This window comes from Antennarius striatus, chromosome 4 (genome assembly GCF_040054535.1).
Source record: "Antennarius striatus isolate MH-2024 chromosome 4, ASM4005453v1, whole genome shotgun sequence".
Lineage (NCBI taxonomy): Eukaryota > Metazoa > Chordata > Actinopteri > Lophiiformes > Antennariidae > Antennarius > Antennarius striatus.
Window position 1 is genome coordinate 20,248,941 of NC_090779.1, and position 24,166 is coordinate 20,273,106.

At 41.4% G+C, this 24,166-nt stretch overlaps 2 protein-coding genes and 1 non-coding gene across 5 annotated transcripts; 2 read left to right on the plus strand and 1 right to left on the minus strand.

Moving 5' to 3' along the window:
- The first annotated feature begins 879 nt into the window (after positions 1-879).
- Positions 880-2,355, plus strand: LOC137593929 (potassium voltage-gated channel subfamily A member 1-like). Its single transcript, XM_068313047.1, has one exon. The coding sequence runs from the start codon at positions 880-882 to the stop codon at positions 2,353-2,355; it is 1,476 nt and encodes a 491-aa protein (XP_068169148.1).
- A 12,153-nt stretch (positions 2,356-14,508) lies between these two features.
- On the minus strand, positions 14,509-23,416 carry cnot4a (CCR4-NOT transcription complex, subunit 4a). Of its 3 annotated transcripts, XM_068313490.1 has the most exons (14): positions 23,199-23,416; positions 23,058-23,129; positions 21,301-21,523; positions 20,836-21,033; positions 20,616-20,702; positions 20,142-20,243; positions 19,902-20,027; positions 18,981-19,105; positions 18,658-18,864; positions 18,504-18,561; positions 18,159-18,414; positions 17,532-18,020; positions 17,082-17,315; positions 14,509-16,470 (listed from the first exon to the last, which is right to left on the minus strand). In XM_068313490.1, the coding sequence occupies exons 3-14, from the start codon at positions 21,472-21,474 to the stop codon at positions 16,142-16,144; spliced, it is 2,385 nt and encodes a 794-aa protein (XP_068169591.1). In that variant the 5' UTR covers positions 21,475-21,523; positions 23,058-23,129; positions 23,199-23,416; the 3' UTR covers positions 14,509-16,141. The 3 variants fall into 3 exon arrangements, with proteins under 3 accessions (XP_068169591.1, XP_068169590.1, XP_068169589.1); XM_068313489.1 differs by lacking the exon at positions 23,058-23,129; XM_068313488.1 differs by lacking the exons at positions 23,058-23,129; positions 23,199-23,416 and having other exon boundaries at positions 21,301-23,043.
- Positions 23,417-23,790: 374 nt separating this feature from the next.
- trnay-gua (transfer RNA tyrosine (anticodon GUA)) lies at positions 23,791-23,878 on the plus strand. The gene is given in 2 exon segments: positions 23,791-23,827; positions 23,843-23,878. It is a non-coding gene; the product is annotated as a tRNA-Tyr (tRNA).
- The last annotated feature ends 288 nt before the right edge of the window (positions 23,879-24,166 follow it).

The window sequence follows — 24,166 nt, forward strand, 5'->3', positions numbered from 1 at the left end:
ATTTTTTTTTATGTGCAGCTGTTGTTACTGTAAAGATAACTGATAAAGACTGTGTTATTTCTCTCTCTCACTGGGGCTTTTATGATCGTTTGCCCCTAGGCTGCATGCACGTAGAGACAGTTGGCACAATATCAGTGTCAAATTATGCGTCACATCATAATTCAGGCCGTTTAGAGTGCAGTGGGATGGATCACTGTCGTGCACCTTTAAGACACACAACTACTGGGTTTCTCTGCTCCACTATAATAAACCTTCATTCATCGATACAGACATATGCGTGTTGCAGAGAAACAGGATGAAAACCACCCCATATAATTAGATAGATTAATTAATAGAGATCATATTAAACAGTCATAAAGTCAATCATGTGTCCTATAGAGAAAGTGTAAATTTCTGTATGAAAAAAAAACCTCGCAGAAATGCGTAATTATAGGATTTATTTAACCTTTACTAATGGATAAATACACTAATTGCTGGCTGAGGGAAGTAAATAAATAAATAAGCTGCAGAAAATGCTGAGCCAGCAAATATCTTGGCTGTTTGATCCCATTATTTCCTCCTCCTCCTCCTCCTCTCTCTCTCTCTCTTTCTCTCCCCCCTCGCTCTTCCCCTCTCTCCCCCTCTCCCTCTCTCTGTGGGTGACAGAGGCAGCAGTAACAACAGCAGCAGATGTACTGGAGAGCAGCAATGGTCAAATCAGTGAGAACCGCAGTGGAGCCGCACTGAGGCAAAGCAGCCAACCCGCCTGCTGATATCTGGGGACATCTCCAACAATTTAAAAGGTGCAGGAAGCTGAGGAGTGGAAAATTTCCCTGGAAACCTGAATGCCTGTTCAGTCAGTATAACCAAAATCCCAGCACAACACCTCCTCCTTCAAAAATGACCGTGATAGCAGGAGATAATATGGACGACACCTCTGCTGTCCCTGGCCACCCTCAGGACACCTACCCCCCAGACCACAATGACCATGAATGCTGCGAGAGGGTGGTCATCAACATAGCCGGCCTCCGGTTCGAAACGCAGTTGAAAACTCTCTCCCAGTTTCCAGAAACGCTGCTGGGCAACCCCAAGAAGAGGATGCGGTACTTTGACCCGCTGAGAAACGAGTACTTCTTCGACAGAAACCGCCCGAGCTTCGATGCCATCCTCTACTACTATCAGTCCGGAGGTCGCTTGAGAAGACCGGTGAATGTCCCTTTGGATATGTTCTCAGAAGAAATCAAATTTTATGAGCTGGGAGTGGACGCCATGGAGAGGTTTCGTGAGGATGAGGGTTTCATTAGGGAGGAGGAGCGTCCTTTACCAGAGAAGGAGTTCCAGCGTCAGATCTGGCTCCTCTTTGAGCACCCAGAAAGCTCAGGGACTGCAAGAGGCATTGCCATAGTATCTGTAATGGTAATCTTGATTTCAATAGTCATATTTTGTTTAGAGACTTTACCACAGCTGAAAGAGGATCCAGCGGGTAGAAGGGTGACCGTTGGAAACACTACTATATATTACAAGCCAAATATCCTCACTGATCCCTTCTTTGTCATTGAGACACTCTGTATAATCTGGTTCTCCTTTGAGTTGATAGTACGCTTTCTGGCGTGTCCAAGCAAACCGGCCTTCTTCAAGAACATGATGAACATGATCGACATCGTGGCCATCATCCCTTACTTCATCACGCTCGGCACAGAGCTGGCTGAAGACCCAGATAAGGAGGGGGTGGGGGAGCAGGCAACATCTCTGGCCATACTCAGGGTGATCCGTCTGGTCAGGGTGTTTCGGATTTTCAAGCTGTCGCGACACTCCAAAGGACTGCAGATTTTGGGGCAGACTCTCAAGGCCAGCATGCGAGAGCTCGGATTGCTGATCTTCTTTCTGTTCATTGGAGTCATCTTGTTTTCCAGCGCTGTCTACTTTGCTGAGGCAGAGGAGGAACAGTCCTACTTTGGCAGCATCCCAGATGCATTCTGGTGGGCTGTTGTATCTATGACAACTGTGGGCTATGGCGACATGGTACCGGTCACTATTGGAGGCAAGATTGTAGGATCTCTATGCGCCATTGCTGGAGTGTTGACAATTGCACTTCCAGTACCTGTCATTGTGTCCAACTTCAACTACTTCTACCACAGGGAGACCGAGGGAGAAGAGCAGGCCCAGCTGCTCAACGTCAGCAACCCCAACATCCCTTCTGAATCTAACTCCAGCCGCCGTAGTTCATCCACTGTCAGCAAGTCAGAGTACATGGAGATTGACGGAGACATAAACAATAGCATCGACAACTTTAGGGAGGCAAACCTGAGAACTGGAAATTGCACTATATCCAACCAAAACTGTGTATATAAGAGCAAGCTGCTTACAGATGTGTAGACACTAGTTAGGAATAGTGGGATCTCTTTTGGACTGTAATACATGGAGTAAGACGATCAGTAAGGAATGCTTCATTTACCTACCAAAAGCACTTGATGGCATTAGGCCTGCAACCGTGCTCAGCTATATAGAGAGGACACAGAAAAAAAAAAACTAAGCTCTTAGAGTATTTGACTGGTAGGTAGAATATTTAATTCTTCTGATTCAAAAAACCTATAGGTACATCAAAAAGAAAATTTGGTACGCATATACACGGCTCCCTGGAATACGCAGAGCACATCCTGTCTCATCAGTCGACAGTGTGATAATTAACTCTTATGCATGTACAGTACAGATAACATTTCAGCAAGTTGCACAAGTCATCTGAAACATCTGCAGAGACATGCAAGCACCTGCAGCACCGAGACTTTAGGTGATCCTGCTCCTTCCTCCTTCTCCTCCTCCTCCTCCTCCCCCCTGACAAAAGGCTCTACTATTCAGCAAAGCACCTTATAGGAGGAAGACTGATCTCTCTTGTTTGGATGTAAACAGATGGTGATTTACACGCTTCACGGATATCTGCAATGCTGCTGTTTTCCAGCAGATGCTGTAATTGTGATATCACCAAGTGATTCAATGCCATGCCCTTTAGAAGCAACACAGCACAATGAGAAATTGAGCTTCACACTAGCATGATTATAGATTTTCCATTTTGATATTGGCATGCATGATGACATATCTCACGTAATGGAAAGAATGTTCTTTTTGGATACGTCCCCGTCATCCTACCCCTTCTCATCTGATTTCACGCTGAGTCCACTGGATGAGTTTTTAATTTGAAATGCTAATCATTTACAAGTATGAAACTTGAATGCTAAATCTTAAGGGAACAGTACATAAACAAGATCATAGCATGATAAAAGTAACCTGCATTATGGCCTATTGACTAAGATACTTTTGTTTTTATCCTGGTGTATTTAATGCATGACATGAGTATCCTGCTTGTTGCAATTCAGACACTCTGCCTTGCCCGAAACTAAGGAAATGAAATTCTGGATGTTTCTCAATTGCAATCAAATATATCGAAACCCACCTCGAGGATGCAGAGTTTCTAATTTTAAAGTAGTCAAAGAAAGTGAATAAATATTATCAAAATGCATATAAACCTAATAAGCACCATTTACAGTATTAAGTCAAAGTGCAATGCATGGTCCTTGTTCGAATGATTAGTCATACTTTCATTTCCACCTGGTTTGGAATTTACTCAAATGAATCAAAAAGAAAATTTCACTTCATTTTACAAATAATTATTCAGATATTATTTGCTAGTGCCTTTATCCCTTTCATTGACAGGAACAGTGAAAGTGCCTCTGTGTACACTGAGATTAGTTATGGTGAGCAGAGCTGGTTTACCTTCTGTTCGTGTGTTGAGACACTGTTGGTTCTGATAATGACGCCAGATGAGCAACAGCAGGTGATTACTGTAAAAAAAAAATCCATTCCTGTTATGCACAACCCAGTTTTCATGCTGTCATGCACTTAATTATGCCCTTAAGCAGCAATGTATTGTACTCTGCATGTTTACCAATCCGGTTCATATTAATATTCAAGACATATTTTGATTATGTTGTTTAAGTTCGTACACCATGCACACTTTCAGGGTCTCTACCTCAGTGGGGTCATTGCAAACTTGCTGCAGAGCTGCAAATGTCAATGCAGGGCTTCCTATACCATAATGCAAAACGCAACCTTAAGTGTAAACTGCAGTCATGCAACATTGAATGTGTGCATAGCTTTCACACAAGCACTTAGGACAGATAGTGTACCGCAATCACTTTCTTTTTTTTTTTCCACTTAAAGCTACGCACAATCAGAACATTCATTTGTAGAGAGCTTATAGCGATTGCTTGACTCTCCTAATGGGATGAGATTGACTGTTTTATATGTTCCTTTCTTTGAAACAATGGTACCTAAAGTTACAGTTGCATCAAAGAGACACACTTTGAATGCATTTCAACACACGAGCAAAGATGACGTTGAAGACGTCTGTTGTAAGCCCTCTGTCGTCATTACAATGTAAAGCAAAGAGTTGCCCCTCTCTTTGCACAATTATTTTATTTTTGCTGCTTGAACCATGGTTTTGAGATTATTTTTCACTGTGCTGGCTCACAAGTAGTGACTTGTTTTTCAGGATGTTGTTCCAGACGGATTCACCGCAGATAGCTTTTGGACAGATTGCAACGATTACTTGAAAATCTCCAACTACTGTACGTTACACACAGTAATGAGATGAATTTACCCAAATGATAGTAAGATTTTGTACTGTAGTGTGTGCTCTTTTTTTTGATTAAGTGCTCTCCTGACAAGGTCATGTAAAAAAAAAACACCCTCTATCGCAGTCATTTCTGTTTGTGTTGGTGTAAGTGCGATCCTGTGTGGTGCTCGTACAGAACTACCTTCTTTTCTTTACCTGAACCATCAGCAGAAGCAAATCTGCATTCTATTATTCTTGTTTGGTTACTGGATGCTGGTTAGTTAGTTTAAGGCACATGCTGTCATTTTATTTTCAACTGATCTTTGTACTGTACTGTTGAAGAGTGTCTGCCTCAGGTGAGGTTCAGAGCCTTGTTAGATGTCAGTAGCTTCTCATTAGAGCAAAAAAGATACACAGATGTGTCACAAATCTTTAATGTGTATTAGGTTTCTGAATGATACCCACTATTATAGAAGATAATATACATAGATTGACAAAAGAAAACTACAGTAGTCTTATGAATGCAGCTATCAGGAAATCGCTTTGATCACAACTTTTTCATACAAATCATGCTTGAACATAACCGAGTGTGTCACGTCCTGCAGGAAACAGCTGAAATGAGGTGAAGATGCAAATGATGCCCCTCATGTTAGCGGTGCTTTTGCTCTCTAGCTAGCGAGGGCATGTTTGGATGGTGCTTTACATCCACTTACCCCAGAGAAACGTGTGTTCTTAACAGCAATAGAATATAAGATCGCCTGTTTCTTAGATGCTTTTTTGTAAAAATAGTCAAACAAATCTTGTCTGAATGTCAGAGAAGCTGTGATCACTTACAACAGGGCTGTTTACGTACCAATCTCTTACTCTCTGTTCAGTGATTTTGTAAGGTCAAATGTAGAGGCTGGTATTTTACTGAGAGAAACCTGTGACAAATTCACTTATAGGCTTTCTAACGGTGGCTGTTCCTATGAACTACCCATTATCAGACTGGTCCAATTTTGCAGTCGAAAAGAAATGTAGCTGAAGGTTTCAGTTGAAAAGTATAACCTATCCCCAACGGGGCATCCCATAATGCACTTAGTGGCGATCTGTCATCAGTTAAGAGAAGGTGCCTAAAGCGTTTTACATCATCATTTTTAAGCTTACTGTTAAGACGTTTTATGCTTCTGCAACAAAGACAGAGATCTAAAAAGGATATTAAGCTAAAAACAGCGAAATATGATGAGAATTAATATCATTTAGTTACAATAAGATAGAGAGACTTAAATAATATATACTGCAGTTACTTCTTACAAAACCATCTTAATGTTTTTATTTTTCTTATGCTTTATGGTGTCACTGTAACACGACTGACATAGGAAGAACATGCCATATACTGTAATATCAAAGACAAGCCATGACCATGAAAGTACTATATTAGGTTCAACTGCTATACACTAAATAATAATCAAAATAAGTGTATTGTTATTTAAAAAATGCAGTATGGTTTGTCTTTTTGGTTTGAGAGTCAAAAAACGTGATTCATTCAAACACCACGTTCATATTTTTACAAACTCCACTGCTGAGGCTATTCCTGTAATGTATCTCTACATAAATCTACTAATCGCAAAAAACTGCATGGTCGACGGAAGACTGCATGAGTTTTGCCTTTCAAACTATGGTTCAACTATAACACAGTTGCATCATTTCACAAAAGAAACCCTTGCTTTCATCCTCACCAAGGCTTCCTCAAAGGCCCTGTTCAGAAGCTGTCATGAAACGTGTCCTCTGCTGGATTTCTGTTGGATTTCTTAAAAGCACCTTAAAAGCGCTGACGTCGTCACTAAGAGGGCGTCGGATATCTAAGCCGTTCTCATAGTCTGAGTATGAGTTTCAGGTTGTGCTTGCTCGGCTCTATATATGAGCAAGGACATAAAGGGCAAGCTTCTCAATCTTGATCTCTATTCTAAGACTGAAACGCTCTTTCAAATGACATTTTACCCATTCTTACCTCAGTCTAGAGTGTAGTGATACAGTGATGCGGGAAACATGTCCGTCATATTCTAAGCGACACCTGAACCACACACCCTCACGTTCTACCACTTTGATTTTAAGGCGTTGTTATTTTACAGTCTTGATGTAGGACTACCTTCAGTCTGCTGGGGAGGCACCGAACGGGAATGTTGTGTACCTAACATGTGTGGTAGAAGTGTGATGGCCACGAGTTTATCTTTTCTGTCAAGACTGCACAACTTATTGGAAGCAAGGACATTTTGGAGCAAAGTAAACAATGACTTTTGAACTCTTTCTTTCATCCACAAGCAAACCAAACTGATGTGTTTTTTTTTTCCCCAATCCAACCACCATTGTCACGTTGTGTTTACCAGGGATTATGCTGCAAGGTGTTCAGTTTGTCAGATGATGACAAAGGCATGGTCTGTGATCTATGCAAGGGTTATTTGTTCTTTTTCTTTTCTTGTATCACTTATGATTTCCTCTTACATCAACGTCAATAAATTTTTAAGGATCTGCTGGTGTATGCTCATTTCTGTTTGGGACAAGTTTGTATAGCTGCACAATGGACCTGCACAAAAAGCTGCTAAAAAACCCCAAACTTGTTCATTTAACTGTTACAGTACTTTGTGCATTGTGAAAACATTCAGACAATGCTGCAGTTTGCTTTGTTTGCAGAGCTCAGAGTCTCCATCTAAATGTGTACTACGTCTGTAGTACAGTTACCTCACTGAGGCCATTAGCGGTGATTCATGTTGCTATGGTAATGGTTCTAAGCTAATCCTCACGTCTCAGGAGGAGGTTTCTTACCTCTGGCATTCCCTGAGAGTTGCGATGCGCCTCAAGTACCTGAAGAGGTCCCTTCCTTTCACTGTCTTCACGTTCACATGCTTAAAGCCCCATGACTCTAAGGTCTGTGATATGTGTAAAATTCTGAAATTAATGGGGTTATAAAACAAGTGATTATTTTCACTTACCACCAAAGAAAATGTATGAAAATAGTGTTAAATGCTTTTAACAGTTTCCAAAAGAGTGATATATCCTAATAGCTTGTACTTTCCAAATAAAATCCCAAATCTATAAAATATTTACATGTTGGAGATGATGGGAAATTTAAAAAAGTGTTACAATTTCATGAAGTTACAAATTGAGCATAATTTTTTTTTTTTGCTTTAAAAGCTCCTCTCACTGAAGTGATGGATTGATCAATTTATAGACATGAAAAGATTCACAGTGGATTTGAGACACAACATTTTCTATAAACCTTTTTTTTTTCATTGTGATTTTGATGCCAGGAAAAGCCTCATAATGAAGTGGATTTCTTTTGCATCAAGAACACACAGCTGAGAGCAGTAACACACAAACGCGTCCAGTTATTGAACAGCTGAAGTGCTATGAATGTGAAATATGTGAGTCCATTTTTAATAGTGTGAAAATGATTCATTGCTACTTCTGTCCTCTTGTGAAGGTGAATATCGTGGTGAACAACGAGCAGAGGATGCATCACACACAATGCTATAGCTCATACACCCATATGTATGTACTGCATATACATACACATGCATATATGCATTTTCTCTCTCTCAGGTCTATCTGTGTCTGCAGCACAGCTTCCATATTGGCTATATGGTAACCTTAACAAAAGTGACACTCTTGTTCTTTGTCCTCTGCATTGCCCTCAGGAAATGCAGCACTTCTCACTCTGCAGGCAGCAGCAGTTAGGGTGCGGGATGCTGGCGCCGGTCCCGAACACATACCTCCCCTCCCACCGTCTGTCACTCTCTATTTCTCCCTCTCTCCCTCTTTCTCTCCCTCCGGAAAACTGTGAACTTCCAGTGGACTGTGGAGGAGCCCAGTGACAGAAGAGGACGCAGCTGTTAGTTCTCTCCCCTTTTTCAGTCATTTTCTTTAGACACATGCGCATACAGTCACCCAGAGTTGCAACCATTATGGTTAGAAATTAGTCTATGTGCTCATTGCTACTTTATCCAAGTCCTCAATGACCACTTATAATAAATGTGTGTGTTTTTTAAGTGGCATTAATCAATAATTTGTTAGTAATGAAATGAATGTGCGTATATGTCCAAGTGAAAACTGTTGCTTGCAGACAATGAACCAATGAATCAGCAAAGAATGATCACCTGACCTGACCCTGACCTCTAGGGCAGGCTGACTAATGTCTGGTAGATAATCAGATTCATTTGTTGAAAAATGATGATAAAACTCTTCATAGAATCCTTTGAGTCCACCAATGATCAGGGTGGAACTGCTTTGGACACACAACCCCTCCAAACAAACTTCTGCTTTTTCTGTGGTTAACAAATATCTATCAATCACTATTGATAATAATCAATATTTAGATCAGTCCACAGGGTCCAAAGGGCTAATTGAGCAAGGACACTATTATATGGATTTGACTTCAAATCACTGATCAAATAAACGAGTTTGATGTTAATATGTTGGAAATCATGCGGGCGTGTTCATTCGTTCATTTCAAGCAGCATTAAGCATTATTTAAAGAGGATAATTTTTTTACCCTGATTTTTTACCTTTATGGAAGGTGCACAAAAAACTGACCCAAAATTATCTATGTACTAATAAAAAAAAAAAAGTGCATCACTTTATATGACATGGCTTATTTATGTATTTTTAATTACTTTGGACAACAATGAAGGCATTCAAAGAATGTACGCCTCCACCAATGCAACCTCCACCATCAGTGATGATCATATGTCCTCCTCCAGGTCTCACTGGTGGAGGTAAATATAGAATGTCCCAGCACATTATTCAGACCGGTGATTTTATCGCTGAATGTTATTGGACGTTTCATTTGGACACCCACATGTCAGTCTCCGCATGCAAATGAGAGGAATGTAATTGAGACTGGTTTAAGCCACTGTCTTGGTAATCCCCGATCAGCATGTTAGACTAACAGAGGAGCTGTCGGTCAATGGTGAAGAAGGCCTCTGTGGAGCTCGACGTGCCCCCTCCTCATCCTCCCTCCCTCTGCTCGAACATCTGACAAATATCTGGACAGAACTTTTTGAATGAAAAGTTGTTCATCAGCTGTTTGAGACATTGTGTTCTCATGAAGGAACAACCATGGCTGTGTGAAGAAATAACGCGACTGTATGCTCTCAGTCGCTCACACACACACACACACACACACACACACACACACACACACACACACACACACACACACACACACACACACACACACACACACACACAAAGGATGGCCCATTTGCCTGAGTCAGGCCTCTGGCTCACTTGATATTCCCCGATCGATTTCTTTGAAGACAGACACTCATCCAATATCCCTTGTGCAAAAAAAATGCCGTGACATTCCTGTTGACGTCATCCAAAAAGTTTCTCAAGGGCCTTCTCTTTGTGGCCCAATCAGCTGTGCATGCACAGTATTGTATGATTGCTTTATATCAAATCACAAGTTTCCTCTGGCCTTGGCTGAATTATTTGTGTATTTAGATCCATGTTGAACGCTTAACTTCCCCTACTGTAGATTTCTGAATGTTAACAATGTGCAAAATAGCTTTGACAGCATTATTGGATCTCCCATGCTTGAGCCAAAGCCCTACCATCACCCCACCCCCTGGTCCAAGCCCACCGGCCTTTCCTATCCCCTTGATCCCACAGGCCCTCTCACTGGCCCACTTCCTCTTTGCATTACCTCCATCAGGCTGGGCTGCTGACACACTTGTTTAATAATTAAGGGCATGTCCATAATTTCCTCGTCCTTGTGGAAGTCCACAAATGGTCTCCGTGAAAGTCAGGCCAGTTATATGTACCTCTTTAACTTGGGCCACTGAAAAGATGATATGAGCTAGAGGAGGAGGTTCATCCTGAATCACCCACTGCTATCAGTTTATCTACCGGAACATTTCGCACTGAATCTCACAGCATCCACATCAGGAGTGAAGAATGAGCAGTACTTTATCTAAATGCTTGCATAGCTTTAGAAACATTCAGTTATGGGAAATTTTTTTTTGCAATTATTATTACAACACTATTGATGCATCTAATGGAGTTGTATTTATTGTTTCTACACATATCAAAATTATGATAAAAGTTGCGGAATCAGCAAATTCAGCCTGATCAACCAGGACCAAAGTAACTATTTTCTAATCAATCCTAGTAGAAATTGATATCAGTGCTCACAGTCTGTATGTATCCTTGTGGCATCAGGAGATAAAGATCTCAGGTTCCCCCCACCCCACCCCACCCGGTGTGCAGTGTCAGCTTGTCGGGGGCAGAATATTCATAACTTAACAGCAACAAAAGTGTTTCTGTGACCTTCCTGTTTCGGTTGCATCACCACACAGAGCTCAGGGGGTACGGCAAATACAAAACCACAACAGTGATCACATCAATGCACGAGGGCCTCGTGTCTGAGAGCTACGTCATACTAATGCTGGAAATGCTGTTCACTGATCACTGGTGGGGAAAGTTGCGATCTCTCTAACAAACTGTTCATCATTACATTACTTACTGTTTTTTTTTATATATGTTCATGTTACTCCATCATCTTCTAACAGTCTAAGGGTTTTCACGCCACAACGCTAGTGTAACTGACCACCTGAAAATAAGCCACGTATGACATATAGCATCGTCTGACGTCCATGATGAACACTGACGATTCATGGAGAAAAAGCCACAAGAGGAACATAAAACATGCGTGGGATGCTTCTCTTCCCTGTGGTTGCAGGATATGACACAAAGATATTGTTGTAAATAAACCACTGCCATGCTGCACTACATACAGCCAACCCCTCCAACCCTCACCCCCCACCCCCAGTGCAGCTATTATGTATTGTACAATGATGGAGGACTATGTCAGCTCTCTTACCCAGGACACATTAACTGGACTGCTGGTGGAATTTACAGTAAAGGCTTGTGTGGGTCAGCTGAGAGTTATGCACGCTGCAAAAAATATCCATCTCATTGTGTGATTCAACATAAATTATTCTGTATTATTATTAAAAAGGATGAAATAATACAAGACTCTGATAAGGTGAAAGAGATGTGTGTTGTATCATTTACTTTAAAAAACATTTTCCTCCTTTTACATAAATTAATTAATAATTAAAACATTTTTCTCGAAAATGGCAATGTAAAATTCCACAGAGAGTAAAAATAAATGAATAACTCTATTGCTGACTTTGTCATGTCAATTTTATAATTATATCTGCAACAGATCCATTGAGTTAATCACATCATTAACAAATCAATCTTACTTTTATGAGCTCAATCTGAGAACGTGGGTTCTGTCGTACTAGAAATTTTTTGCAGTGCATTCAGCTCCCGTCAAAGGCTGAGAAATGGAGAGTGCTTTTTGCTGAGAGCCGTCCCTACAGGTTTCACCATGCAGGCAGGAAATCTATCATACGTGTGGATCTTCAGCCATCATGGTACTGTCATAAGGAAACCATGGACAACCGCAAAACCGCAAACTCTTCATTCAGTTCGTGCTCTTCAGCAACACTCATTAAAGCCTGAAGTTAAAGCACTCGAAACAACTTCTGCCATGGGTAAGATAAGGAAAACTGAACAGACAGGTGTCTTTCAGGTGTCCCTGCACAGATTGCTGTCTCTGTATCCCAGTAGAACACTGAAGAAAATAAGAATCATTCACCACCTGGTTGGTATCTCTCGATTTTTATTCTTTACATTAAATATAACTATGGTTATCATGGCACTCATTGAGTGCCATTTCTAAAACAAATAATATGCTTCACAGACAAATGCATTGCACATAAAACTTTGTGAGACGCTGCTGTATTCATCATAGTAAAATTAGACCACAGATAGTGAACGCTATTCAATATTATGTTCACCTCTTTCTTCATCGCCAGTTTGAAAGAAATAGTGAATTTAAAGTACCCTTGAGGGTTCTAGCAAAATTTCCGAGTCAGTTTTGGAACCTTGTTTCTGTGTTTTATTCGTGCCTCTCTGTGGAAACCACTGCAGCTACCTGCTCTGAAAGCTGCAGTCCTCAAGGAAAATGAGATTTCAGCAGTTTAACATTCTGAACTCCACAGAGGCCAGCCCTGCAGGAGTGTCAAAAACCAGAGCTTTCTCTGTCCTGAAAGTCCCACCATTGTTAAAAACTATTTACCACTTATTTACACACTTTTATACTTAAATTATACTGAGACTTGAGGCCGCCTGGATGCTTTTAAAACAAGAAAAGAGAATAAAATATAAACAAGTAGAAGGCGATTCATCTCTGAGTTACATCTAACCTCCTTCGCTCCATCATTCAACCACTCTTTCACATCCTTCCATTCCTCTTATGATAATCAGCATGAAAAAACAGTCTCAGCCAAGCAAACAAATCAATAAACTAATCATTCTTTTCAGGCAATATTGTCTGTCGCAGAGCACTTGGTAATCAGGAGAAATGTGTGCCAGTGTTTTCTCAAAAGCCCTGAACAGGAGTGATTTTATTTACCTGCAGAGAGTAAACAGATGCTATTCTGGAGCATGACAGGTATACATCATCATTAGAATAGCTCCATTATGTTTCAGTGCAGTGTCTGCACGGGTGTGTGCTGGTTCAGGAACTCTGCACAGCTTGCCCCCCTTCTGTGGCTCTGCTGACTTCTTGGTACGGAATCACAAAATCTGCTGCCTGCCTGTTTTCCATATACTCACCTTCCTCTTCTGGTGCCTCCTCAGCACCTGGAGCCGGATACTGAGGGAGGGATCGGTTTCATCCATATGCCCATTTACACCAGGAGTATGAAAGTCAGTGAAGTGCCAGTTCAAATGTTCCTTTCACAGCATCAGTTACTAAAAAAAGGCAAATAGTTCCTGAATCTGCGGCTACAGTTCCAGCTCTGAATTGTCATGTGCGATTTTTAATTTATTTTATGCAATGGTTTTTGGTCAACACAATTTTAAGCCTCACGTTTGAGCATGTATAAGAATATTGTATGAATAATAAATTGTTTATAACACATGCTAATGTATTTGGTCTAAAGCTATAACTGTTGACATAAAACACAATTAATCAGTCATAAACAGTCTATTGTCATAGGGTTATTATAACTGTTGGCATATAGTGCAGATTAATAAACTTAAAAATGTATTTTTAATCTGCTTAAAACATTAAAATATGCTATAATTTACGAAATATTTAGTACTTAGAAATGCTAAAATAACATTCTGATTCAGAATCTGCTTTGAAATCAGACTGTCTCAGACAAGTGGGGGTTTTTTTCCATCCATGGTTGAAATCAGGAGCTACTGACCCCTACTGCATGTTTTGTGGTTCAAATTTAACAAAATGTTAACAAATAAAAGCCAATAACTACACTTAACATTTGATTCAAAATTAACCTTCGTTTGTATTCGAACTGGCAAGAGGGACACTACAGTTACTCTGAAGTCTTGTGCAAAAAGGGCACAGCAGGGGTCAGATGTCCAACGATAGAAACATCCAGTGCGGTTATCCTTTCTGCCATCTGATGTTCTACAGGACAGAAGAACAGAACTCTGCTGCAGGTATCTGCTGCTGCATTGGCCCAGGGGACAGCACAGCACTACCAAGGGCTGCACTGAGCTCTGATTCCAGCAATAGAGCCACAAGGAAAGTGTAAATGCACCTCATCATCTACATTAGAGTTGCATCTAGTTACAAAAACATTTTTTAATTATAATAATTTTTAAAAAAAGATGGAAAAACTGTAAATCCTTTTTCTGTCACCTTGTGTGACTGGTTGAACTGCAGAGCCTCATCAATGACGTTGATCTGCCCTCTAGTGAACGACAGCGGTATGACAGGAGTAATTTCACAGTGACCTTGAATGCACACATAACGCTGTTTGTCAGTACTTCAAAGTTTAAATATTACTGTATTTATTTGAATTAGTGTTGAGAACACAACAGCAGACAAACACTAGCTCTGAATTTTCAGTTTTATTTAAGGTTCATTATTCCAGACCTGCAGAGAACAGTTCATTTCCTTTAAGCGCCTTTAATTTTGTTTTTTCCTTGCAACGTCGCTTTAAAACCCATTGAATGACTCGTGTTGGTTTCTCCTGGATGAGTTTGTTCATTTGTGTGAATACTGTTAAATAGAGAACAGCAGGAGGGGTGGGAAGTAGAAGGGGAAGGGGGGGGGGGTGTTGAGAGAGAGAGAGAGCGAAAACGGATCAGAATTAAGACTTCAAAAAAGAAAAAGGCGGTGGTCGCAGAGGTCAAACTCAAATCCTTAAGGATGAGAGCTCCTTAATCGAAACTGCAGTACTTTTTTGTCTTGCAGCACCTCCCTTTGGATGTATACTCACACAGCTGCCGAAATCACATACAATATTGCATATTTTTCAGCAATCACTGACGCAAGACTATCGTTCCCATCATGCGAGCTCCTTCCTGACATCTGTCCATTTTAAGGCCTCGTTATGCCCTCTTCGGGTTGAACAAAGGGACCAGTTTAGTCCTATTGCTACCCTCATTAGTATTCTGACATTTCCTCATCCATCTTAGTCATCTATCTACTTTGTGGCTGTCCATGTTAGGGCTAGCTACTGTAGGTACCACACAGTGGCACTGTGAGTAAGAGTCTAACCCTAGTGCTCAGGATGTGTGCCACATTCTCCCAAAGCCCTGGCTCCCCGCGGTTAGGTAGTGCTCTATTCTCTGATACAGAGGTTCAGCAGTATTTTCCCTCCGGCAGGATGGGACAAGTGGGATCCCTCCACTAAAGGGAATATGGGCCAAGTGGCCTCTCAAGCAGGCCATCGGTGGCCCTACCTAACAGGGAGCCCATGCATAGCCTGTGCCCTCAGCTCCCCTGGGTTTTCTGCATTCACTCCCTACTAGTCAAATCTCAGCTTTACTTTTTAAACATTTAAAACAAAACAATCTCTTCAGAGAGAGAGAAAAAAAAAAGCCAAGTACCAACCCAACCCCTTTACTCTCTCTTGCTGCGCCATATTCTCAACCGATGTGTAAGGGTCAACCGTTTCAGTCTCCTGTTAAAGTGGGGAGGATGAGGGTCTTTGGGGAAAAGCTTCAAGAGCAGATTCACAGCTTTTCTTCATACCAAGAAAACTTATCCGACTTCAACGTTCAGAAATACAAATGTTGTTCATGCTTAATCATTAGTTACTTTTAAAAAAAAGACCTCACTTCTACTAATTTGTTTCTTCACCAGTTTGTGGAGTTAACTCTCATGTCTTCACTGGGCGTTATACCGTTGACTTACGCTCTCTGGTGAGCTACAGTGACTGTAACAATGAGCTACTTGATTAATCCCATGTTGAGCCCAGAACTAGATGTAAGGAGTGGTGATGGTAGCAGACAAAGGGTAATGATAACTCATGTACCACAAACAAAAATAAAAACAAATCGGCCTTCAGAATAGACTAAAAGGGAGGAGGAAGAGAAAACAAGAAAGCATGTTTTTACTTTGTTAATAATTTTTCATACTCTGCAGATTGGCATGTATTGCATTGGGGGAGGGACGGGGGGTACGGGATGAGTGGGTATAAAGTGGTGTTGGGGGAATGGATGGGTGTCTGCCGTCATCAGTGTTCAGTGGCGGTCCACAGTAGCACTCTGTAGCAGCTCTGTGTTGGGCTGTCCCGGGGGTCTGAAGGCGGTCTGGAAACCAGGGGGAGGGGAGTGGAACTGGCTGGCAGGGTTGGCTGTGGGAGGGGGCAGATAGGGTGCCCAGCCGCCCGCGGCTCTGTGGTGGAGGGGAAGGTGGGCGTCCAGGAGAGGGGTGTGGAGGGGCTGGGGAGTGGGCACCGCTGAGCCAGCCGGGCCGTCCATCTCTGTGAGCGCCTGTAGGGACTTGAGCCAGTGTGGAGGGTTGTCATCCTGAAGACAGTCTAAACTGTTCCCTGCTGAGGCTGGGATGCCTGACAAAGGTAAAGGGGGCGGGGTGTGGGGGTGTAAGGGCACACAATAGATCCAGTGAGTAACGACAATACAACAAAATACAAATGTTGTGAAAATGTTTTAAATTCATGTCGTTTACACAATCTTTTCAGAGCAGCTTTTATAAATCCACAGGAGCAGAAAGACAGTATAAATGTTTCATCTGTAATATTCATGTGACGGATTGATGAGCTGAGACGATAAAGCTATTAGTTTACCGACAGGAAACATAAGACAAAGGATGTTGCTGTGTGTTTTTCTTACGTAAATTGTAAATTCAGTATCTTCAGTCGACAGTCAAGTCGTGTTGTTGCGTTTAACACAGAAATGTATTAAATCGAAAAACTGTTAAACACTGTGGTGCTTCTCCAGTGGGAGAGTTAGTTGGACCAACAACCAAACCAAAGTCCAAATTAATAAAGAAATTCGAAGGGATTTTGTCAAACTCCGGACACTTTTGAAGAATAAAGTACTGGTTAATTATTTGTACTTTAGAAATATCTTAGATGACTGGGTGCATGCTAAATTAATCTTTAAATGGTTGTCTGTCAATCACCTCAGGAAGTGCTTCTTAAATCGGTTAACCTCCTACCTGTGATGATAGCAGGGTCCATCCAACTGGCTGTGCCGTCCCAGCTCAAGCTGTGTGAGAGACCTACTGGCCCCGCTGGCCCACCAATGTGGTTAACACTGTTGGAGGATGAGGAGGAGGAAGAGGAAGAGGAGTTTGGGAGGCCCCCGAAGTTGATATTGATGTTGGGCAAGAGAGCTCTGAGGCCGTCCTGCCACTCTTTCACATTTAAGCCATCTATAGAGCCGCTGTTCTCTGCAGGAGAGTAAAGGAAAACACGTCAGGGGTTTGAACATAGACTGGTGCAGTGCTGCATCTACCTTTAGAAACTCAAATCAAGATGTTTTAAAATGTGCTGTGGCAGGGTACAAATGTTGAACTATCAAACACCATTAGAACATTTTTGATGTTGTGAAATCCACTGCTCTAGTGGGACACGGCAAGGTGCCACAGTGACACAGGTGCAGGTACCTGAAATGGGTATCCCTCCTAGCCCTGTGTTGTGCTGAGGGGGCAGATTCAGGTCCAAGAAATTACTGTGTGAGGCAGCACTGGCTGAGTGGTTCAAGTGTGTGAGGTTATTTCGTGTGGGGATGCCCATCCATGGATGTCTGGCGGATGGCGGCTGCTGATTGGCCTGACTGTTCTGACTGCTGGGAAAACTGAAGGAGCTGTAGATGGCTCTGTGGTGGACTTGGGGGACACGTGGCAGGCCGCTGGGGAAGTGGTGTGAGGAGCCGGGGTTAGGGTTGGGGGGCAACATGTTGCTCCCCAAGTTGAAAGGCCCCGGAGACGATGGGCTCTGGTCCTGCACTGAGAGCTCCTTCTCTATCAGGTCAGCCAATGCCTTGCGGGTAACATCGAAAGGATCAAAACCTAGATCGTCGTCCTGTTGTTTGCTAGATGAACCGAAGCCAAAGGCGGCTTGCCAGTCTGTGGAGGAAGACACTGGTATTGTGTCTAAAAAGAACAGAGGGAAAAGTTAAACCGACTGCTATGCATAAGAGAAAGTCTGGTCAACTCTTCAAAGGATTTTATTTGACTGGCTGATGTTAGAACCTATCAGAACAGGTACTTATGAAGCACAAAACGCTGTACCTGATGTGAAGAGGCTCTGTGGTTCAGGGGTCATAGGCCAGTCAGAACTGCCGCGGGGGGAGCTGGGGAAGGGTGGCAGACCGGTGGGGAGAGGGTTTGGATGTCTGAAATTACTGTTGTCTGAAAAGAGTGACTGGGACTCAGCTGCCGCACCCTCGAAAGGTGACCGGGCCGTGAGGTCTGACACGCTGATGGGCACCACCAGACTGGGCTTGGTTAAACCCGGGGGAGGAGAAGGGGAGTCACTGGTGGGTATCTGGACAAAGACAGGAAAGAAACGTGAACGGTAGTCCCTCTGAGACTCAATTATATGCATCTTAATACAAAAGAACTTTGAGGTCTCACCTGTTGTAAAGTCTCACCATTCACCATTCCCATTGACTCAGGTGGTTTGTCACTGGGACTGCAGATAAAGAAGTGGCAAAAATAGACATATATGGAACAAAACTGCAGTAAAGATAAGTGTTTTGTTTTTTACAGAAAAAACATTTAAGATTACCTGTTACTGTCACAATTAGAGGAGAAAGGAGATAGGGTAGTACACTGGGCAGAACCTAGCTCTGTTTCTAACCCGTCTGAAGCTATAGCTTCTTGTTCTAGATAGTCTAGTAACGGAGGAGACTTGCGGTCCTCTGAAAGCCCGTTGGCTAGTTTGCTATGTCCTGACAGCGTCGGCCACCCATCTTTACCATTGCTACCGTTGGTTCTGTTAAAATCAGGAGACAGAGAGAAGAATAAAAAAATAAATTAGCAAAATTCTCAATTTTGCCTATAAAGTAAGTAAGAGGAGCAAAATTAAGGATAAAGAAAATATAAATGCACCTCTGTGTGGAGTTGGTTTTACTCTTTGATTTCTCTGTTCCACATGCTGGAGGTTGTAGAAAGCTAGGGTTAATTTTATAGAGGTCTTGGAGGAGTTTTTGCTCATACTCTTGATGTTTCCCCGCCTAAAAAACAAACAACACAAATAGAAAAACCTGTCAAATCCAGGAATGCATTAATGCCAATGATTACGAGCAAAGCACTGAGCAGTGGGAGTTTGATAAAGCAGTAGGAAACAGCTAAAACCAATTTGGACCATCTCAGGATTACAGACCCCAAATATGGTTGTACTAGCCATCACTGCATCAAGTCATCAGTTGAACTGAGTACTGAATTGATGAGGATATTTTTCAATCAGTCTCCACAGGAGAGAGTTTGAGGTTCAAGATAAAAAAAAGTCAAATTCATAATGAGATACTGGACACCTTAGCTGACTGTGTAGTACTCAAAGCCTTTTACTGGCTGTTTACAAGGAGCTTTAGAATAGAATAGAATAAAATAGAATGCTTTTTATGTCATCATACACAAGTGTACAACAATTTTTTTAGACAACTCAGTGCAAACAAGGACTCAGGTTTAAATATAAAGTACAAAAAAACAAAACACAAGCGCAAGACACAAGCAATTAGAAATATAGGCTTTACACTCAAAGACATGTCAGACATGGTCCCATTGCCACAGTTGTTCAGAAAAGTAGAGTTGAATTCTGTAGTCGATAAGAAAATACGATTTTTTGAAGCTGTAATATTGTCATTCAAGTAGTCATACTGATACTCTGTATCTTCAGGTAGTAAAAGGCCTGTACTTGTTCATGACACAATGCAGTATCAGATCATTATGAGTCAAATTAACTATTTTGTAATTTCAAAAGACAGTTCAGTTTTATTAGTCATATTTCATAAAGAGAAACAAATGTTGTACCTGCATCTCCTCCTTAGTAAAGCTAGCCGCTTCATCTCCCAGCTCGTGTAGATACATACAATCAGGTTTGGGACACTGCATACTCTTTAGGAAGTAACTGCAGTATTTTGTTGTGCCTAAAGAAGCCTGAAACAAAGAAAAAACTTTTAGTTTCATCCTAATATTTTGGATGCTAATTGAAAATAAAAAAAAAGTTATTACAACAAGTCATGTGCTCCATCATTGTGGTCATGTTCTCACCTTCAGCGTTCTGCCATCGACAACCACATTGTTGACACACTGTATTGCTCTTAGGGCATCTTCTGAGCGGATATAAGTGACGTAAGCACTGGCACTAGGCCCCTAGTAAAAAAAAAGAAAAAAAGTAAACACACAAGTCAAACTGTCATGGTTTAATTATGTTTACAGTTTGCATATGGCAGCAATAAGTAATTATTTCCATTAGCAACAGTTGACATTTTTAATCAGTTTGTCATTACTGACAAACAATGACAATATGGGTGACTAAACATTACATTAATTTACCACATTGAAAGATATTTAAATTCGAGTCTTTGCAAATCTTTGTATCATGCAAATCTTTGTATCATTGTAAATTGATAGATTTGTATCATTGTAAACTTCACAGGGTTGCACAGTTTTCCTTGGTAAAAGAAAATTATTCTTTGAGTGTTAAAGTTAATATACATCCTGTGACTCTGGCACAATCCTCACCTGTGAACCTGCGTAAGATGTGCTATTGTTGATGACAACTTTATGGATTTTCCCAAACCTCCCAAAATACTCTGGTCGTTTTAGGACCTGTTGGCACAGTGCAAAAAAGAAATCACTTTTCACAAACTGTTGGGCTGTCTCTGAACCCTTTTCTTTCAATTTGTCGTAGCGCCATTCACAGCACAAAGTCTCTGCAGGTGATATAAGGTACACGACTCACCTCTGGGTCAGCAAGCCGCTGTGAGAGCCCCACCACAAACACCAGGTTTCTCTGGACCACTCGGACACTGGCCAGGTGCTTACGGTTTTCTGTCACCTTCTGCTTCTTCTCGTTCTGTTTCTGCTTCTTCTCATTCTTTATCCTCTGGATCTCCTCCTGTGACAGAGGCTTGTATACAGCTGGGTCTTCTGGGTATGGCTACACAAGAACAAATGCTTAGTTACAAGCTGAAAATCCAAAAACTTTTGTTTCACATCATGCAGCTTTAATAAAACAACTCACTCAGGTAATAAACTAAATGCTCTAACTAACAAAGCTATTCTACAATTGGAACATTAAAGTTTATTCTCCCCCTATATCAATGATAAGTATCATTATGATTGTCAACATCATCATCATGTTTGCTTTCTAAACAAATCAATACATTCCAGATGAGATTTGTGTCCAGTCTCATGTTCATCTCACCTTTCGGCATGCAGGACAGAGGCCATTCTCGTCTGTGCGAATGCGGTGCCAACAGAAGCGGCAGATCTGATAGCCGCAGGTGCAAGGAAAAAAGTTGACGTCATCAATTTCCAGTGGCTCCATGCACAGAGGACACTCCATGGGGTCATCCTTCATTTCAGGGCTGTGGGACATCCTATGGCGCGGTGAGGGTGAGTGTTGAAACTGGTCACAGAGCACGGGGCTTAAAAAACATAAAAAGGCCAAGTATTTAAGCTCCATGATTATCTGGAGGAACATGTCAACCTTACAAATTATTTCTACAAACTGCAATTAACAGGTTGGTACAGCATCTATAGAAGCGTTTATGATCTCCATGGTCACAACATCAAACTGAGCACATGACACAGTGTTTTTATACAAATAAAAAATGCAGTTTGTCCTAGTTGGCAGCAATCGAAACATTACACTCAGGACTAACTACTTACACAACTGCAGAAGGAATGAATTCACCTCATGTAAAGGAAAATGCCATGGTAAGTTCTTGTTAATCTTTAAATAAAAGGACTGCTTTACAGTTGCATTGGATGCTGAAGAATTGCACTGACCTGAACAACAACAGCAGAACTCATCCTTCGTACATTTGTTGATAGACAAAATTTAACCACCAATTATCTGACGGGTTAATTAATTTACATGTTAATGAATTTTGGCTTTCTTAGAAGTGAATATCTGGTCTTTTTCATGCACCTCTCTTCTTATCTTGGGAGTTAACAACTGGCTGTACAGATCAAGAATTTTGACGAAGAAAAATCTTGATGGGTCTCAATGTCCAAAAGGTACAACAAAGTTATTAAGCAAATCTCTAAATTATTAAGCTTTTAAACTGGACATAATGACCTTCACCAAGTTTTGGAGTCGTGGCAGGAATTGCTTGCCTTGATTCATAAAGCATGCCTATCAAAAAGAAAATACAACTATTTCACAGACAATGATGCAGTACAGTAGTCGTCATGTTAAAAAAGATGAATACAGATGGTGTCTTTCAGCGGCAGACAATACTAAACACAACGTCACGATGGACGATAAAAGAAATGCGCCAAGCTTGTATTTAGAATTTCAATGTGACAACATTGCTGCTAGCAGACAAACTCAATGACAAACCGAGATTGGTCAAACCTGACAGTGTAGAGTTGAAATACACGATAACAGAGAAATGGCAAGATTTCACATTAGCAGCATTTTGCTAATAAATTGTCACGATAAAGAACGTAACGGTTTTTGTCATTTCGCTTGCAGATTTCAGCTTAACAGCGAAATCGCGTGTGAAGCCAGAATACGTAGTTAGTGGGGCTGGTAACTTTAGCTGCTGTGTCTACTAGATCGTGCATTATGACAGATGCTGTTTGACTATCGTCAAGCTAAGCTAATCCTAGCCGCGAAATGTGAAAAGAGGCCGGTCCAACTAATAGCAAGTATAAGTGAATAACTGTAATTTGTATCACAACATTAAAGCACACAGATATAAAAAGAACCAGATACTGACATAAGTTGATTAAAACGGAGAGCGAAATGTCAAGCTTTGATATTTATGTTAATTGACAGCTTGCTTTTTGCTAACCGCTAGCATCGGTATGGTTAGCTTGCTATATTATCATCGAAGTGTACGGGGTTTTGGAGCCAAGCTTACAAAGCGGCCTACACAAGCTAACATTGAACTGGACGCAAGTTTTAGGTACTACAAACAACTGACAATGTTCTCACGACATCGTGATTACCTTGATATTGGCTTAAAAACGTTTGATCACTCCACTGACAGTCTGGAAAGTCACAACAGACTCAACTGTCCTCTATTTGTTGAAGGAAAATGGAAGTTAGCTAGCCCAACAAGCAACTTGGCTATCGTTAGCGTTACTTACCCTGTCCGTATTTAGCTAAGGATTCCACTCCAAGGGAGTCACACCAAATTGGGCGGGGACTGTGAGCCAATATGTTTGAAATGCCAAAATATCTATTAACGGTCATATATGATACCCGTAGCAGTGTTGTTCTGCTGTTATTAAAAGGCTGTTATAATGTTATGCCCCTTTCTTTTCTTGGAAATGTAGAGACAATTTACGCTCTAACCACCATCTTAGCTAGCATTAAAGTAGGGAGGAGGGAACGGGGCAAGTGTTCAGAATAGCTGAATGTGCGCAGGTGCACAGCTGCATTTTGGGAAATGGAGTTTTATCAGTTTTTAATCAGTTTTATTTTTGTTACGTGAGATAAAGTCCACCGTTAAAGCAATTCTTCCATTTACTAATTGTTCACTTGAGTCTTTGAAGCTTTATATTAGTGAATGCATTATTTCCTCTGAATGAATAAATAGACTGCTACTCAACTTTCCACATTTTGTAATTTGTAGATTTCTTTCACATTCAAAATATAGGTAAAATTTATTAAGTATGTAGTAGAATGAATATAACAGTTAATATTAGTAGTACATTGACTAGCAGCTGTCATAAGTTCCCTTCGATAGCTCAGTTGGTAGAGCGGAGGACTGTAGCAGGATAATGTGGGCATCCTTAGGTCGCTGGTTCAAATCCGGCTCGAAGGAGTATCACTTTTGGGGAGGCAGTGGCTCTTGGCAGAGTGGGTCATCTGATGATTGCAGGACTGGCGGTTTGATTCCCGCTCCTGCCCACTCACTTCACAGTGCGAGCTGACAGTGGGATGTGTCAGCTCGCACTCCGAAGCGAGCACTGCCGAGGCGTCCTTGAGCAAGGCTCCATTTCTTTTATAAGTTGCTCATGCATGCTTCTCTACCCCCCACCCCCACCCCACATGTCTACAGGGCCTTTGTGTGTCTTACAGGCCTGTACACACTATGTATATATGCATAGGA